The sequence below is a fragment of the Salmo salar genome, chromosome ssa29, assembly GCF_905237065.1.
Source record: "Salmo salar chromosome ssa29, Ssal_v3.1, whole genome shotgun sequence".
NCBI classification, from domain to species: domain Eukaryota; kingdom Metazoa; phylum Chordata; class Actinopteri; order Salmoniformes; family Salmonidae; genus Salmo; species Salmo salar.
In genome coordinates, this window is record NC_059470.1 from 12,144,055 (window position 1) to 12,160,342 (window position 16,288).

The following is a 16,288-nucleotide window of genomic DNA, read 5'->3' on the forward strand; positions in this document are numbered from 1 at the left end:
GGAACCAAAAAGGGTTCTTCAAAGGGTTCTCCGATGGGGACAGTCGAAGAACCCTTTTAGGTTCTAGATAGCACCTTTTTTTCTTAGCGTGTAATCATGCTCCATCTAAACATAAAAAATAAGTTCCTTGTATATGGCTCTTCACAATCTTCCTAAAATGGCTTCCTACCCTATTGTCTAGTATGACTGTGCCATGACACTCTTCCTCTCACTTACCAATAGCAGCCTTCACCTCAATAGCCTCAGATTGCTGAGAACACTCGCTGAGCCCAGCGGCGTTCAGTGCCTTCACTCTGAACACGTAGCTCTCTCCTGTCACCAGACCGTGACAGATAAACCTGTTTACCAGTACACAAAAACACTTTGAGAAAGACGTTTCACACCATCAATCTCTAAGTCTTTGTGGGGAGAAAAAAATGTTTTGTCAACTTACTTGCGCTCACCATCAATTACATATAGTATTGAATTAGATTTATGGTCACCATTTGTATATGTATATATTTGTAAAAGATTGATAGAAGGATTGTTAGAAGGACCGTTGTACCTGGTGCCTTTGACAGGCTTGTTGTTGCATGGCTCAAACTTGTTGCTACCCACGATGCTGGCCTCGATGTAGTATCCCACCAGCTCCTTGGCGTCCCTGGAAGCCTCCCAGGACACAACCACGGACGTGTCTGTGTTCCTGGTGGGAACCACACGGCCTGGGGCAGACGGGATATCTGGGGACAACAATTCAACTAAGATCAAATGGAGAAAAAAAAAACTAAGATTTCACTTCAAATAGGCATGTAAGAGCTCAAGTAGACTGATTCGGAGAGGAGTGCGTGTCTTTCAGAGTAAATACGTAAGCATATGCCACATCTATTTCTGTTGGAACAGTGGGAAGTGCTGTAGTGGTAAGGCGTGTGACTTGTGACCCCCTCACCCAGCTTGTCCCCGACAGTGGTGGCCTCGGTGGCTTCTGATGGCTCGCCAACGCCGGCGGAGTTGCAGCAGCGCACACGGAAGCTGTAGGCCTTTCCCTCCGCCAGATCAAACAGGGCGAAGCGAGGAGACTTCACTGGGATCTCTGTGTTCACCCTCTGCCAACTGTCTGTGCCCGACACACACTAACACACAACACTGAATAGTCAGAGTACGGCTCCAACCCTCCAAACACCTCCCAGAACTATAAAATACAAAATTAAAATCTTATTGAATGATTTTGATATGGTGGTTGTTATGGATGCGAAACAGTGAATGAAATGTAGGTTATATTGATCAGATGAGTCACGCTACAGATCAGGTATGTGATGTTAATGAAGTATATACCGTATAGCTTACCTTCTCCACATAGTACATGATGCCCTCGTGGCCTCTCTCTCCAGGGGGTTTCCAGCTCAGAACCACATAGTTCTTGGTGGCCTCGGTGACCTCCAGTTCTTTGGGTCTGCCGGGGACCACACCCTCTGATAGGAAGTGATGTGAAAGAAAACGTGTCAGGGGTTTGATCTCGTAGCCTGGTCCGAGATCAGTTTGTGCTCTTGCCTTGTCATTGTCAAGCCAAAACATGACCTTTCCATTAGAAGATGGCAACAGACCAGCAGATTGGCAACCAAGCTAGACTAGAGCTTTCGTTACCCTTCCGATCAAAGACCACAAGGTACTGTAAGGGGTAGGCCCCTATAAGATCAGATCTATAGCTGCGTCAAAATATTGATCAACACTGATGAGTGCAGAAACATTTCCTTCCTACCTGCAGGCTCCTCCTCAGTGACAATGATCTGGCCGGTCCAGGGTGCAGAGGTACCTGGGGGCCAGGGGAAAAGGAGCAGCTTTCAGATGCATAGTTACAAGAAAACACATGCACGAAACTAAAACCATCAGACATTGCAAAGGTTCATACTCACAATATATTCATTTTGCAGTACCATAACACAATATGAGAGAACACAGACAAGGAGGGCCAGATGGCAGACAGGGGTTGACCGCCGTACCTCTCATTCGCGCGCGGTCGGCAGGATCCATGGCTGCCACCACCTCAGAGACACGGGATGGCCGGCTCATGCCAGACTTGTTGACGGCCCGCACACGGAATGTGTAGGAGCGCCCCTCCACCAACCCGGTCACGGGGAAACGGGCAAACTTGATGGGCGTGTCGTTGCACTGGCTCCAGTGGGTGGTGCCAACCTCACACCTGAACACAGGGCACAAAGAGACAGCATACAGGCCATCAGCCATTCAATAACGATCTCGCTAAGGCCTTATTGGTAGGACACAGAGTTAGGCCTATTGGTAAGGTCGGGAGAAACTAGGCCCTTGTTATAGCCTATAACAAGATAATTTCACATGGTTATAGGTCAGGTCACGTGACCTGGCCTGGCCCTCTACTTATACAATATGCAACTGGAGTTAATGGCAGTATGGGGTGCATAAGGGAGATTTGTTCCCGTGTTTGTCCAGCTGTGTCATGACAAGCCTAGGATTTACTACTGGCATGTAGTGATGGGGGATGGTACTGACCTGTCCACAAAGTAGCCCAGGATGGAGCTGCCACCGTCCACAGCCGGCTGCTTCCAGGTCACGATGACGTAATCCTTATTGGCGTCCTGACACTTCACATCCAGAGGGGCGCCAGGGGCCCCCTCCACCTCCGCATCGGCATCTGATACGGGCACACACACATTGTCAGGTAAATGTGTAGTTCTCTCACTCACTCTCACATACAATTACATATCGAATCCATGGTGTATTATAGGATCTCTGTGGTATACAGTTGGAGTATTTTCATTGTGGCTTGTTGTTTTGAAGCACAGTGCACGTACTGTACATTGCTGTACTCCCAGCGGAACTCTGTGGCTCCATGGCTTAGTGCCAGGAATGCTACTGGTCTTTAAGTTAAACACAACCCCGGAGCAGGCTGGAGCAGATGGGACAGAATTAGCAGCAGCGTGCCCCTCGGTGAAAGGCGACTCTTAAAGAGACAGAACACACACTTCCCAGAAAGTGAGAAACAGAATTAGCCACTTAGCGATGGACTGACTGATTCAGTGTGAATGTGAGAGAGGGTGCTAAAACTTTTTGTGCTATATCTTATGTGGTCTGTGGACTGTAAGTCTGTGCATGTGTGTACGGTAGCTGTATGAACTGTAGGACTATATACTGCCTGATATTATTTTACTGTGTGTGTGTAAGAAAGATATATATAGAGGTGGAGAGATAGAGAGAGGAGAGAGGCAGAGAGAGAGAGAGAGAGAGAGGAGAGAGAGATGGAGAGAGTGAGAGAGATAAAGAGAGAGCGGAGAGAGAGAATGGAGAGAGACAGAGAGAGATGGAGAGAGTGGAGGGAGAGAATGGAGAGACAGCGAGAGAGTGGAGAGAGACAGAGAGAGATGGACAGAGAGAAAGATGGAGAGAGAGATAGAGATAGAGTGGAGAGACAGAGAGATAGAGAGAGAATGGAGAGAGAGAGATAGAGAGAGAGAGTGGAGGGAGAGAGAGAGAGAGAGAGAAAGCTCTTTGTGGCTTAAAAGGACACTCAGCAGGCTATTGTCACTCCTGGAAGAAGAGATATATATACAGTATCCAGCTCTGTTGACAGCCAATCTCATTCCATATCTGAGCTCATGAGCTCACTGAGAATAGCCTTGTCAGTCTCTCGACTGCTATGGGGTCTCTGTGTCCGCAAACAGACAGTGTACCTGGCCTCTCCTTTACAATGCGACCCTGACCAATGACAGAGAGAGCAAGGCCTATTTCCATCATGTTCAGACTCTCTACAGAGCACATGTCTCCTCTGTTAGCAAGAGAATGAGTAGCATGGAACAACAGAGAAGGTCAGTAACTTAGTGCTGGCGACCAACAGTAACAGATGAACGAGTTGGCTGTATCATTTGTCCCATGTTACACATAACCAGGCCAGAGATTGTGACAGGAGTTGATCATCTCCGTGGTCATAATGGGCGATTTCCATTGCGTGTGTAGTAGGATTAACTAGAGTCCGCTATGGCTCAACTCAGATACACACACACAAACACACGCACACACACACAAACACATGGGCCGTCTTTATTATCTGGTGTCAGCGGAGGCGTCTGTGTGACCTTGACCTTGATCGACTGTTGACCACACGCCACACAGAACATGAGACAGGGCCATCGTGGAAACAGAGAGGCGGTAAACAAGAGGCCATTCTGTCCGCGCTCAAACAAACACGAACACACACACACAGTGTGCGTGTGAATAATAAAATCTGTAAACAAGGCATGTAATGGACTGAGGAGGAGGGATAATGTGACACAGACAACAGTGTTGTACAGCGTTGCTCATGGTAAGTTCCCCACCTCTGACAAAGACGTAAGCAGAGTAGGTCTCATATTTAGACTTGGTGGTGATGCGCAGGGTGTAGAGACCCTCGTCCTCCTTGTTCAGGTGTGTCAGGGTCAGCATGGCCTTGTCTCCACTCCAGTGCATGTGACACCACTTGGAGGGCTGCAGAAGAACATCTGATGGAGAGAGAGACACAGAGTGAGAGAAAGAGAGAGATAAGGTTATAATGGATGGATAACCTAGTCAGATCTAAAGAAGCATACCAACACATTCTAAGCTGGTCCTTAATGAATGAATAACCAGGAAGCATATTTTACAGCAGGGGTCTTCAACCTTTTCTTGTCCAGGGACCCCCTCCCAGGCAAACCAACGACCCAAGGACCTCCATCATATGTTAGCAAAACAAATGTTTTCAAGTTTTGTCTTACCGTCAGGTGAATGATAATTCAGTCTTGGGTCAGGGGAACTGTCGTGTCCTCAACTTTGGTCTAATCATTTTCCCATAATCTCCAAACTGTTCCCTTTCAATTGCTACTGTGCTTATGCATATGCATTTCCTATTTCTTCTGTAAGAAACTTTTCAATTTAGCTCTGTCCATACAGCCCAGTGTAAAGGGTTAAAAGGTTAGTCATGTGTTGGCAAAAATTAATATCCAAGTCAAGAAAGCTTACCAGCAACCAGCAGCACTTGCCGCACTGGTAGCCTATTCGTGGGATACATGTCAGATACTCCAGTGAGTGATTGGCTCTAATGAGTGTAATTAGCTAAATATTAGAAGTGGAGAAATAAAGTTAACATCATTAGAAAGAAGATCTACTCCACTTTTGTAATGTAGGTATGTAATTCAAAATTATTTTATTCTATTGTTGCTAGTGATATTCATAAAATCATTATATATATATATTTATTTTTTTGAGGACCCCCTGCAGTACCTCTGTGGACCCCTAGTGGGGCTGTGAACCTCCGGTTGAATACCCGTTTTACAGGGTTGAATTGGTCCTACACCTACACAACTTTCCGGGTTACAGACTAATTGTAATATGTTAAACACATGACATATGTACAGTATATCTTAATCAGAGTTTACATACACATAATCACAAGTAGCTCTCGGTCTCATGTGTTCTGCCTATCAGCGAGTCTTAGACATGGAGACGAACATACAGTATCAGTGGCCTAATGTATCACACAGATGACAACTGGGTAGGTCTCAGCCAAGGAACCTCCAGGAGTGTCTCTCTCCATAGCCCAGGGGTTGTATGAATCAAGCATCTCAGAATAGGTGTGCTGATCTAGGATCAGATCTTGCCTGTCCATGTAACCTTATTCAAACACTGGCAAGAGTTTCCAGAGCTCTGGGGTTTCACCTACCATCTCTGTACCACTGAACTTCAGGCTGGTAGCGTGCCAAGTTGGGGGAGATGATGACTGTGGCGCCCAGGCTCATGGTCTCGCCCTCCCGTCCGAACGACACGCCAAACCCGTCCACGATGTGGGTGTCAAAAGTGATGCCATACTCAGAGATCAGGCCATCTGACAGGAAGGAGCACCAAACAACATGGGGTCAGAGTTCAGGTCGCCGTTGTGTTCCCATCATGCCACACTGTGTGTTGTGACACACCTTAAATTCTGACACCTGCGTAAATTATTATTCAAATCAAAGGGATGGACGAACAAAGGGCAATTAACTGTTCTTCAAAATGCTAACTTTTTAGCATCTCTGTCCAAAAACCAATGCAAGTCATTATCTCTTATAGCATTTTTCACAATACATTTTTGACATTTTGGGATGATTGATGATGTAACTTAACATTATCTTGGCTGCGTTACATTTGATCCATTCCCTCCCAAGAGAAAGTGACATAAAAAAAAGAACCCCATACAGACATAGGTAAAACTATGCAAACAGACAGGTATGTGAACAGGAACACCTTGATGTACCCAAAAGACAACACAAAAACGCCATTAACATCATTAAGTACAGTGTTCCAACACCAAATACACGCTACAGTGCGTACAAAGCGCACCGGGGAAACTAAGGTGCACATCATGCAGTAGACAGTGATGTACATTTGACATATGAAACCCTAGATGAAGTTAAAGACTTCAATCCAACATATGTCCAATCTTAGCATCTAACTAGATTGTAATATTATTTGAAAAGGGATTATGAATACGACTAATCAACGACAATTGAGTTCAGATAAAACTAGAACTCTTCAGGCTTTGTCGCTATGTAGTTGAAAGGGGGATACCTAGTCAGTTGCACAACTGAACGCATTCAACCGAAATGTGTCTTCCGCATTTAACCCAACCCCTCTGAATTAGTATGTAGTGAATCAGATGCTCTTCAGATTACAGTAATCTATATTCTCATTTCAATATTCTCCAGGTTGTAAACTAAAGTGTTTGTTTCTCTATATTGCTTCATATATTCTCTATGTCACACTCGAGTTTACAGTATTTCACTTCCAAGGCTCTATAACATACAATTTCAAAAACCTCATACTTGCCAAAATGTTCAAGTATTCTGTTGTTTACGATTTCAAAAAAAGAGGGACGTTTGTCACGCTGAACCATCTGTGGATCTCTCCCAGGCAATTCAACGATTGTTATTAAGGTATGATCACAGGCTCTTTCCAAACAGATGCACAAATAGTGATCATGCATACACATTGAGTGACACTCAGTGAATACACTAAGTAGACCACAAACGCCATCAAACCAGAGCAGAGCTTTTATAAAGACCCTGTTACCTTCGTTGTCTGTTGACCTTGCTGTGGCCAGTGTCAAGGGAACAAAAAAGCTGTTAGCACCCATAGCTTCCCCAGGACCCCCACCACCTCCCTCCAACCCTCTCCTCAAAACTAACCACAGTGTTCCAGCTTAGCATAGCTTAGCATACTGCAAATCGTTTATGTTAATACGGTTTAGTATATATTAGTATATATTTTTTCTTCATGTTAATACTATACTTTTTTTTCATTTTTTTTTCACCTTTATTTAACCAGGTAGGCAAGTTGAGAACAAGTTCTCATTTACAATTGCGACCTGGCCAAGATAAAGCAAAGCAGTTCGACACATACAACAACACAGAGTTACACATGGAGTAAAACAAACATACAGTCATACGTGTAATATATTTGAGTATTGAGTAGTGAGTATATACAGTAAGAGTATATATGAAATGATATTCCTCTGACTTACGTCTGGGCATGGGGAGAGCCTCCTCTACCTCTCCTTTGAATCCTAGAGTAGAATGAACAAATAGGTACTTGCTATTAACATGTTATTACTGTGTTGTGGTTGACAGAAAAATAGGACAAAGAATTGACTTCCTTTCTTTTTTGCGAGAGCAGCAATTAGAAGGACAGTGATTTTCAAAATGGAGAAATCATGGGGGTTGTTGTCTACTCTATTTCATTGCGGAGGCACAATATGACCCATTGTCTAACAGAGGCAATAACATACTGTGACATATTGACAGCATTGAAACGTACTCTTAACAACGATGGAGGCAAAGGAAGAGAGCTCTCCCTTGCTGTTCATGGCAGAAACACGATACTGTGCAGTATCATCAAAATCACATCTGAAACGAGAGGAGAGAGAGAGAGAGAGAGAGAGAGAGAGAGAGAGAGAGAGAGAGAGAGAGAGAGAGCGAGAGGTGAATCAATGTCCCGGATACACGTTTCTGTCTCCTAATGGTTCACGTGTACGTTAATACCCTCTCTCCACCCCCCTCCCCGCTCGGACATGGAAATCAACACACAGCTATGTGAGCTGGGACTGTAAAATGCTCCAGAACTCCAGGCCGGGAATACTCTGGGAATAAATAGACACTGTGATGATGCCATCATGTGTCAGCTGCTAGATGCGTCTGTATGAATGTTACGTGTGCTTAGATTCTATCACGGAAATATACTTTCCAACTTTCTAAAGAGAGAAAGCAACGAGCAACGTGCGTGGTTGAGTTTGGACGACTGTGAGAAAACAAAGAATATCTCTGTCCATCTGACACAGCTCAGGAGACACTTAAGTGTTAAGTCCTTGGTGAAGTGGCCTAAAAATAAGCCACAACAGGGGCCCTCTATCTCCAAATAATTCCTCTGGTGGGGGAAAAGGGCTATCTTTAGACATCCTCTTTGTTATCGAGAGGCAAGCTGCAAAATGTCTCTGGATCATGTATAGCCTTCACCAACAGCTTTCTGGTGTCTGTCTATAGCTCACAGAGCTAGTCAGGGCACTGGGGGATAGACAGGCAGGCAGGCTAGTGGACAGGCAGACAGAGAGTAGGACAGAGCGAGAGTCAGAGAGGGGTATCGATTTCACACATTTCAAAACCTACTTCTAAGAACCCCAATCCACTGTCCCTCGAGTTCACAATGTGAGCCCGTCCAAACATTCCCATGGTTGTCAGTGTGCCCACACACTCTGGCCCACCACAACTTTTTCTGACCTTTCCTGAGAGTGGCGATTGTATTACACCATAAAGGGGTGTTAAAGGGACGTGGTGGTGACATCACACTGACATTTTACCACAGCCAGAGATGACTGTGGCTTGTTTGAAAGTATCTGTTAATACACAGCAATGAGCCTCACGGAGAAGACATGGGCATGCATGTATCAAGCGACTCAGAGTAGGAGTGCTGATCTAGGATCGGGTGCCCGCATGTCCAGGTAATCTTATTCGTTATGATCCAAAAAGGCTAAACTGATCCTAAATCAGCACTCCTACTCTGAGATGAGTGATACATAGTGGAAGATCCTGTGGCTTTGGGGTAGTTGCCTACCTGCTGATCTCCAGTGAGTGCACGTTGTAGCTGCTCTCTAGCTTATACTTGCCTGGGTGGGCCATTGGGTCGATTGTCACATTGTTTTTGTACCTTGTTGTGGAAAGATGAGAGAAGAGAAGGCAAGGGAAGCAGAGAGGGGGATGAAAAGCAGGATAATGGAGTGTAAAAGTACAGCTCTGAATCAGCATAGAGACGCTAGCTATATAGACACCAGAGAAGTATTTATGGTGTGTTTTATAGTTTTTAAGTGCGATGACATGAGGATAGGATTGCTAATGCTCTATCCACAAGGGATTGATTTGGGGTGTATTGTGTTAGTGATCACTTGGTCATGTTAAGGTGTATCCAGAGAGGTGTGTGCGTGTGCATGTATGTGCATGTGTGTGTGAGTGCAGTACTCACCAGACAACCCGTGGGTCAGGCCACCCAGAGACAGTACAGTGCAGCCTGACACACTGCTTCTCCCACACCGTGTGGGAGCGAGGCTTAATCACAAACTCTGGGGCGTGCATCAGGCTATCCTTGTTCATACGCTTGTGATGCTCCTCGTTCTCATAGATCTGGGGATCAGTGTGTTCATTAAGCCTTTGTAAGGCTCTACGAAGGCTTAACACATTCTCAGGCATAACAGGCATAGCACATTATCATAACACATTCTCATGGTGCAACAGTAAAACACTATACCTCCAGAACCCTTGCAGAAAACCCTTGCCCATCAATTCATGATGCATCCTTGAACCAAACACAAGGCATTTACAAGGCATTTGCGAGGTAATGAGTCAGAGCTGAATCCAAACTTGATATCTGTGTAAGTAACAAAAGTAAAAATACAAAAAAGTTACATGGGCTGATATCAAGTTATGGATGAGGGCCTCTGACCTCTTTACGTATGCAGACTCCATGCACTTCTCTGTACACAGCGGAGTCCTAATGAGTCATTGATTTATGATCTCGGGAATAACTATGCGTATGAAAACCTACTTGTGGATCCAATAACCCTTAACACATCATCCGACAACACTCGATGAACACTAACCCTCTGTGTCTTAAGAAACCAGAGCTCCTGAGGAATGTCTCACCCAGTGGCATGGCGTGTTGGCAGAGGGGTGATAGTCTAAATATAGTGTGTGCCCCCCCCCCACTCAATGGTTACTGTAGCTTTTATGATCCTCCTGAGTGATTGGGGCAGGATATTCCTTGACATAAACACTTGAGTGAGGGACACAAATAAGCTTCCAAGGGGAGTGGAACCAGAGAAGAACGAATCCATGGACTGAAACATCGCTCTTGTGGCAATAGTTCTCCTGTGATATTTTGCTAATGGATTTCTTAAGGTGTTCCCTCTGTGATGTCACAAAGGTGAATATTCTTCCCTATGATGTCACAAAGGGAAATAAATACTCTTCTCTATGACACCACTGAGGGAAACAATGTCACTCTGTGATCTAACAAAGAGAAGGAATTGTCCAGTCAGAAGTCAACAAACTAACTCTAATGCATTACGATGTCACGAAAGAGAGTATTTTCCAGTATTACCCAATGTGATGTCACAATGGTATCCCACCCTCTAAGATGTCACAAAGACTAAATATTCCCCATTATGATGCCAGGAGGGAGAGTATTATCCAGTACTCCTCAATGTGATGTGACAAAGGAACACACTCTCCTATATGACATCAGGATCCTGAACTGACCCTCTTGCTCAGGGAGATGCGCTCGGCTGATTCGCGCATGGACACCTTCCTAGACGTCTGCTCCGTCCGCTCCATCTCCAACCCACTGGTGAACAGATTCCTCCGGGCCATGTATCCAGCACTCTCCTTCACCCGGGCCTCCTCCGTATCCGAAAACCCACTGGCATATTCGTGACTAGGGTGGGGGAGCAAAGCCAAGGAGGGGAGTGGGCAGTGGGGTTATTTTTATAATCATTGGTCAGAACCACTCGCTGAAATAAATAAAAAATCACTAAGGTTCAAAGGTCGTTGACTCGTTTACCTGCCCCTGAAGATGGGCACTACATAGCCGATAATCTGGTTCTCTTTGTCCATAGCCAGGTAGGTGGGCTTGGCTCTCTTGGGCATTGGGCTCAGTCTGCTCTCCTCCAGGTCAGAGTATGAGGAACTAAGTCTAAGACACAGGATAGTGTCAGTACAGCAGTGTAATAACATCCAACTAAGGTGAATGTAATTTGGAGGGGTGGATGAGGAGGAGAAAGGGCATATTAAGTTACGGGGCATATTAATCATCAACATGGAGGGTGGTTTAGCAGCAGTTTTTATAACGATCTCAAACTGTGCAACAAAAATAAATAAAACCTGAGCGCAGCAGTTAAGTTCAAAATGAATTATCAACCAGCAGTGTGACTTAGGTGCATTTTTCTGCATTTCTAATACATTTCCCAAACTGTGCAAAGAGGAAAGAGAAAACCCTGTGCACAGCAGTGCATCGTCTACCAACAAACCTGGTGTAGCTACAAGGGACAGGCGTCGTTCGTTCATGCAGTGCAATGACATGTCTGCAATGACAAAATAAAAAGATAGAATTAAGACAAGGTCGGTCATCTGTCGTCACCAGTGTGCTGTGTTTGGCACTTGTTTTAATATCTCAAACTCTGTACACGCACACATAAAATGGACCAACGGGATGGAATGAAATGAAACGTGGTGGTCAAAGGAGAGGAGGTGAAGGGGGAGACACGCAGACGACCTCATCCCATTTGAAAAAGGAATAGAAAGACATCCGCAGCTGAAAAACCCACCAACCTGAAACCCCACGAACCGAACACTCAGCACGACCATTATTTAGGTTGCGCCAAATGGATTCTCTCAATATCAACAAGTGGTGCACAGTACTGCGCATTATTGGCCAAACAAATCGCCAGGCAATAAGAAACAAAGCCCCAACACATCACGTATGTGTCTGCGATGTGCATACAACCAACACGTGGCTCATATCACGCGTGATAATCCTCACATATAACCGTACAACAAACACAGGCCAGATCCTTGAGAATGGAGGGTGGGATCAGGATTGGAGTAATTCTCCAGGAGGATGCTGGCAGTCGATCTCCAACAAAAGCAGAGACGGAACACATAAGAACATGTTTTATACAGGAAATACCACCAGAACTCATGAAGCCCGTCTCATAAACCATGACAATTTTCACATCATATCTCTGTACTCCCCAGAGATCCCTCACAGCATAATGTGTAGTACGGCCGTTCACAAGGGAGTAATATAGATTCTAGACCCTCTCCCTGAGAATCGCTCTGGGAACAGGGTGACAGATTCTGGGGCCCTCGTGGGGGTTGGGGGGTGACAGTGTCAAAGTGCTGATAAGGAGAGGGTGGGAGGACAACAGGAGCAAGAAGGGTGAACGGGAGGAACCTACCAACCCCACGCAGTGCCTGGACGAGTGTCTGTCAGTGTAAACAGAGAGAAGAGGCGACAGAACACTGACGTCTATGAAACAGAACAGCAAACCCATCAGGATCACCATTTCCCCGCCCCAACCCTCTAGGACCCCTGAGAATGCCACTTGGCATTGTAGTATCAGGGTTGGAAAAGAACTCATCTAGATGGATTACGATAAGGCGTGCTCTTATTCCAGAATGTGAATGCAGGAAAGGCAATCCGCATTCAATTAGTATTCCTAACGGAACAATTGGTATGTCAGCACAATACCATAAACATCTCCAGTTCATAACTGCTGGTGTGTCACCATCATCAGTATGTCACCATCATCATCAGACTATAATAAACACAGGGAAAGCTGGGGAAATTCCTGAAAGCATGTGGTTCAATCATAAAGGCCCAAATGAGGAACCATTAGCTACACAGACACCCTTTGACCTCCCATGCACACTGTCAAGGCCACTACAGAGATGCCAGGTGCTCCTAAGAGAAAGACCCCCCCCCCCGCCAACATTTCAACACGCCATCATCCAATAAAATAACAAAGAATTCAAGCAACACTTAATGTCCCAGGGGTGGCAGGTAGCCTGGCAGGTAGGAGCGTTGGGCAAGTAACCGAAAGGTTGCTGGATCTAATCCCCGAGCTGACAAGGTAAAAATCTGTCATTCTGCACCTGAGCAAGGCAGCTAACCCACAACATCTTCTCCCCAGGCGCCGATGATGTCGAACAAGGCAGCCCCCCCGCATCTCTCTGGTTCAGAGGGGTTGGGTTAAATGCAGAAGACACATTTCAGTTCAATGCATTCATTTGTACAACTGACTAGGTATCCCCCCTTGTCCTTAGGGAGATGTATGACCCCTGTTTTCAACAGGTCTGGGAAATCCATAGGGGGACACAATCACTGACCCGAAATCAGACCTTAACTCAAAGGCAACTTCAAACCATGTCTCCAGAGCACAAAGCAGCAGAAGGCTCTAGGAGAAGTATGCTTAAAAGCCATATGCTTTACGGACTCACTCAAAGCCTTTGCTTAGTGTGAGATGAAGTCCCCCAATGGAATACTCTACTGGCTGAACAAAATAAAACCTCTTAATAGGGAAACACGACTTTAAGAAAGGAAACCAGTGAAACTGGGGTTTAGACAACTAGAACAGATAATTGCCACAGCTCACATTCCCTGGGACATGGTATGCATGGGCCAGGATGCTATTTCAGTCTATAAGCCATATACCATACCATTGCATTATATAACATTCCTTTAAAGCTTGCTTCTACCCAACCTTCAGCAAACATTTTATGACGACCGAGTCAACGTGAATCTGAGTCGTCCTATTTCTGGTAAACTGAACTATAGTGGGAACTAGGAAAGGGTAGTCTTAAAAGAAAAACTGCATTAGTTCAAAAGCAGACAGGGCAGCGTGCAGCGAACACCGCTATGAAAGCTGGGATGCACAGTATCCATGCATAGGGCTCCTTGGAATTTCATGCGGGATTCACAGACATATTCTATATGTTTTGAATGTTTTTAGAGAAAAGAGATAAGGTTGTAGAATGTTACTGGGAGTGGCAGAACACCTTAATACGGCAGGTGTAGAAGCAGGAAGTGGAGGAGAAAAAAGAAAATCAGTCGAAGCCGAGAAAGGATGGTTACTAAGCAGGGACCACCAAGATAGGTGGTATGAGATGGGGGGGGGTTAAGAGGACAGCAGAGGTATCTTCTGACCCCAGTATGGATGGGATGGATATGGGCCAGAGCTACTGTACTGCTGGGTGTCTTCCTCCTTCTTACCCACTGCTGGCACTGAGAGCGGCACTGGCACTGGCTCTGCTGCTGCTGCGTCGGGCGGCATAGCTGCTGCTGCTGCTCGACTGGTACTGGCTAACAGCCGATTCCAACTCCTTGCTGCGGTAACCACGGTCATAGTGGCGGTGATGTTTCTGGTAGAAAGGTGTGGATCCCGACATCCTGCACAAGCCCTGAATTCAGCCCGAGTCTCTTGTAGTCTGCCTGTCGGCTTAGCTAGTGTTTGAGAATGGTTTTGTTCAATACAGTTAAAGCATTGCTCCAGAATGTAGCCTATTTTTGTAAGCTATTAGTTGTTTAATGTTTGGGTTTCATTTACAATTTGTCTTGATAATAATTGTTGTCATTTTTGTACTTTATATAATCACAGAGGAAAGGTTATGACCTTCATTGTCTCTATTGGATTAGAGGGGATTTTTATAACATTTTTGGGTGTCATATTTTGTTAATCTCCAATGCTCTGTGCACATAACTCAATATGTTTTTCTGATAGTATAAATAGCCAAATAGAATTGGGTAGATGTAGAATTTAAATCTTTAAGGACTTTTCTAATAACTTGATGGATGTAGGCCTATACTTACTGCATTTAAATCAAAGGATTTTCAGATTTTTTAAAATACTTAATGACTGTAGCCTGTTCTAAAAGAAAGAGGTGCATTTGTTTTATCCAATAGGGTACGATTTTAGGGTGAGGAGAGCTTGTGAATCTGAAATTCCAAATATCAGTGTGTGCACTGAGGCTGACACAGCACAGGATTACAAGGCAAAAAAAATCACACCATCAACATGCACACGAAACCAACAATAATATTCAACAACGAATTGTCAATATATATAAAACTCCTATTTTGGTGATGGAGCAGTAATTTATTTTGCGATCACTTACCTAGGCCAAAAAAGCTACCAACTGCTGCTGGCAAAGGAAAAAGTGATCCAACTCCAGGTGTAAGCCAACAACGCTTGATATCCAGGCAAATCCGCAGGTAGGTGCGGTAGCAGAGGACAGGGCAGCCGTCTACTCAACAAAAATAATATTGGCACTCGACGGAATGGCCAAGCCACAGACGCGTCCTTTTATGGTGAGCAGGCCCGATAAATATAGACTGGAGCAGAACGGAGGGAAGCTATCTGAACTCTCAGAAGACAGCAGCACACCCAACCTAGTTCAGTTAAATGTGAATGTTGGTCATTGCCGAGTACAATTTATTTGCAACATCCAAAAGGCTATGCTAGGCCTACTGTACAAAAAAATTGCAGCTTGTCATCACTCAGTGTTGCTGTATTTTTGACACCATTTAAAGAGTATGGTCATTACTCATCGTCAGTGTCCCGTTAACTGATTCGTTTGTAAGTATGGTATTTAAACATGGGTATTTCCTCATAAGGTAGACCTTACATTTATTAATGACTATCAAGGTTATTGTCAATATATCATATTCACATATGGAAACTTTAGTGCCTGACACATGAACATGACATTTTGGTTGGACCTTGTGTGCCAATGAAGTGATATTGCTCTTCATTTGAATCTTATTTTGCCAGATAGGCCTATATACCACTCTGATAGATCTTACTGGGCTGACCGCCTGATCCCATAACTTGGACTTTATCTTCAAGAGGTATAAATGGTGTAATTTCCGTCTCATATTGTGCCATTGTTCAATATTCCTACACTTGACTAACGGTTGTCTTGGCTCCTCACCATAAGAGCTTCAGCTGTGTCTGTGACTAACTATAGCCATGCTATTATTGCCTGTGTCACACAACAAATGCCGGTTAGCATTGTGTGTGTTTGTGTTTGCGTGTGTGTGTGTGTGTGTGTGTGTGTGTGTGTGCGTCTGAGAGAGAGCGAGAGATAGAGAGAAAGCGCATACCCAGCATTTTATTCTATTTCCTTGACATTGGAGTCTGGGTGGAGCTCCACTCCTTGCAGGCAATAGCCTTTTGACCCTGCATGTGAAATTG

At 44.8% G+C, this 16,288-nt stretch overlaps 1 protein-coding gene across 12 annotated transcripts in view; it reads right to left on the reverse strand.

Moving 5' to 3' along the window:
• The window catches only part of myom1b (myomesin 1b), a 34,758-nt gene extending 19,260 nt beyond the window's left edge, over window positions 1-15,498 (reverse strand). For 3 of the 12 annotated variants that reach the window (XM_045710662.1, XM_045710668.1, XM_045710667.1), the window contains exons 1-19: window positions 15,210-15,497; window positions 14,308-14,538; window positions 11,564-11,617; window positions 11,098-11,229; window positions 10,797-10,971; window positions 9,505-9,662; window positions 9,100-9,192; window positions 7,810-7,898; window positions 7,517-7,558; window positions 7,066-7,086; window positions 5,681-5,842; window positions 4,323-4,484; window positions 2,503-2,644; window positions 1,977-2,176; window positions 1,736-1,789; window positions 1,324-1,448; window positions 926-1,109; window positions 545-719; window positions 217-338 (exon numbers count right to left, since the gene is read on the reverse strand). In XM_045710662.1, the coding sequence (XP_045566618.1) occupies window positions 217-338; window positions 545-719; window positions 926-1,109; window positions 1,324-1,448; window positions 1,736-1,789; window positions 1,977-2,176; window positions 2,503-2,644; window positions 4,323-4,484; window positions 5,681-5,842; window positions 7,066-7,086; window positions 7,517-7,558; window positions 7,810-7,898; window positions 9,100-9,192; window positions 9,505-9,662; window positions 10,797-10,971; window positions 11,098-11,229; window positions 11,564-11,617; window positions 14,308-14,483 (2,266 nt within the window). In that variant the 5' untranslated portion in view covers window positions 14,484-14,538; window positions 15,210-15,497. Of the gene's footprint in view, window positions 1-216; window positions 339-544; window positions 720-925; window positions 1,110-1,323; window positions 1,449-1,735; window positions 1,790-1,976; window positions 2,177-2,502; window positions 2,645-4,322; window positions 4,485-5,680; window positions 5,843-7,065; window positions 7,087-7,516; window positions 7,559-7,809; window positions 7,899-9,099; window positions 9,193-9,504; window positions 9,663-10,796; window positions 10,972-11,097; window positions 11,230-11,563; window positions 11,618-14,307; window positions 14,539-15,209 lie in introns of all 12 variants that reach the window. The other 9 variants (XM_014180780.2, XM_014180778.2, XM_014180785.2 and 6 more) reach the window with 7 other exon arrangements.
• Between the last annotated feature and the right edge of the window lie 790 nt (window positions 15,499-16,288).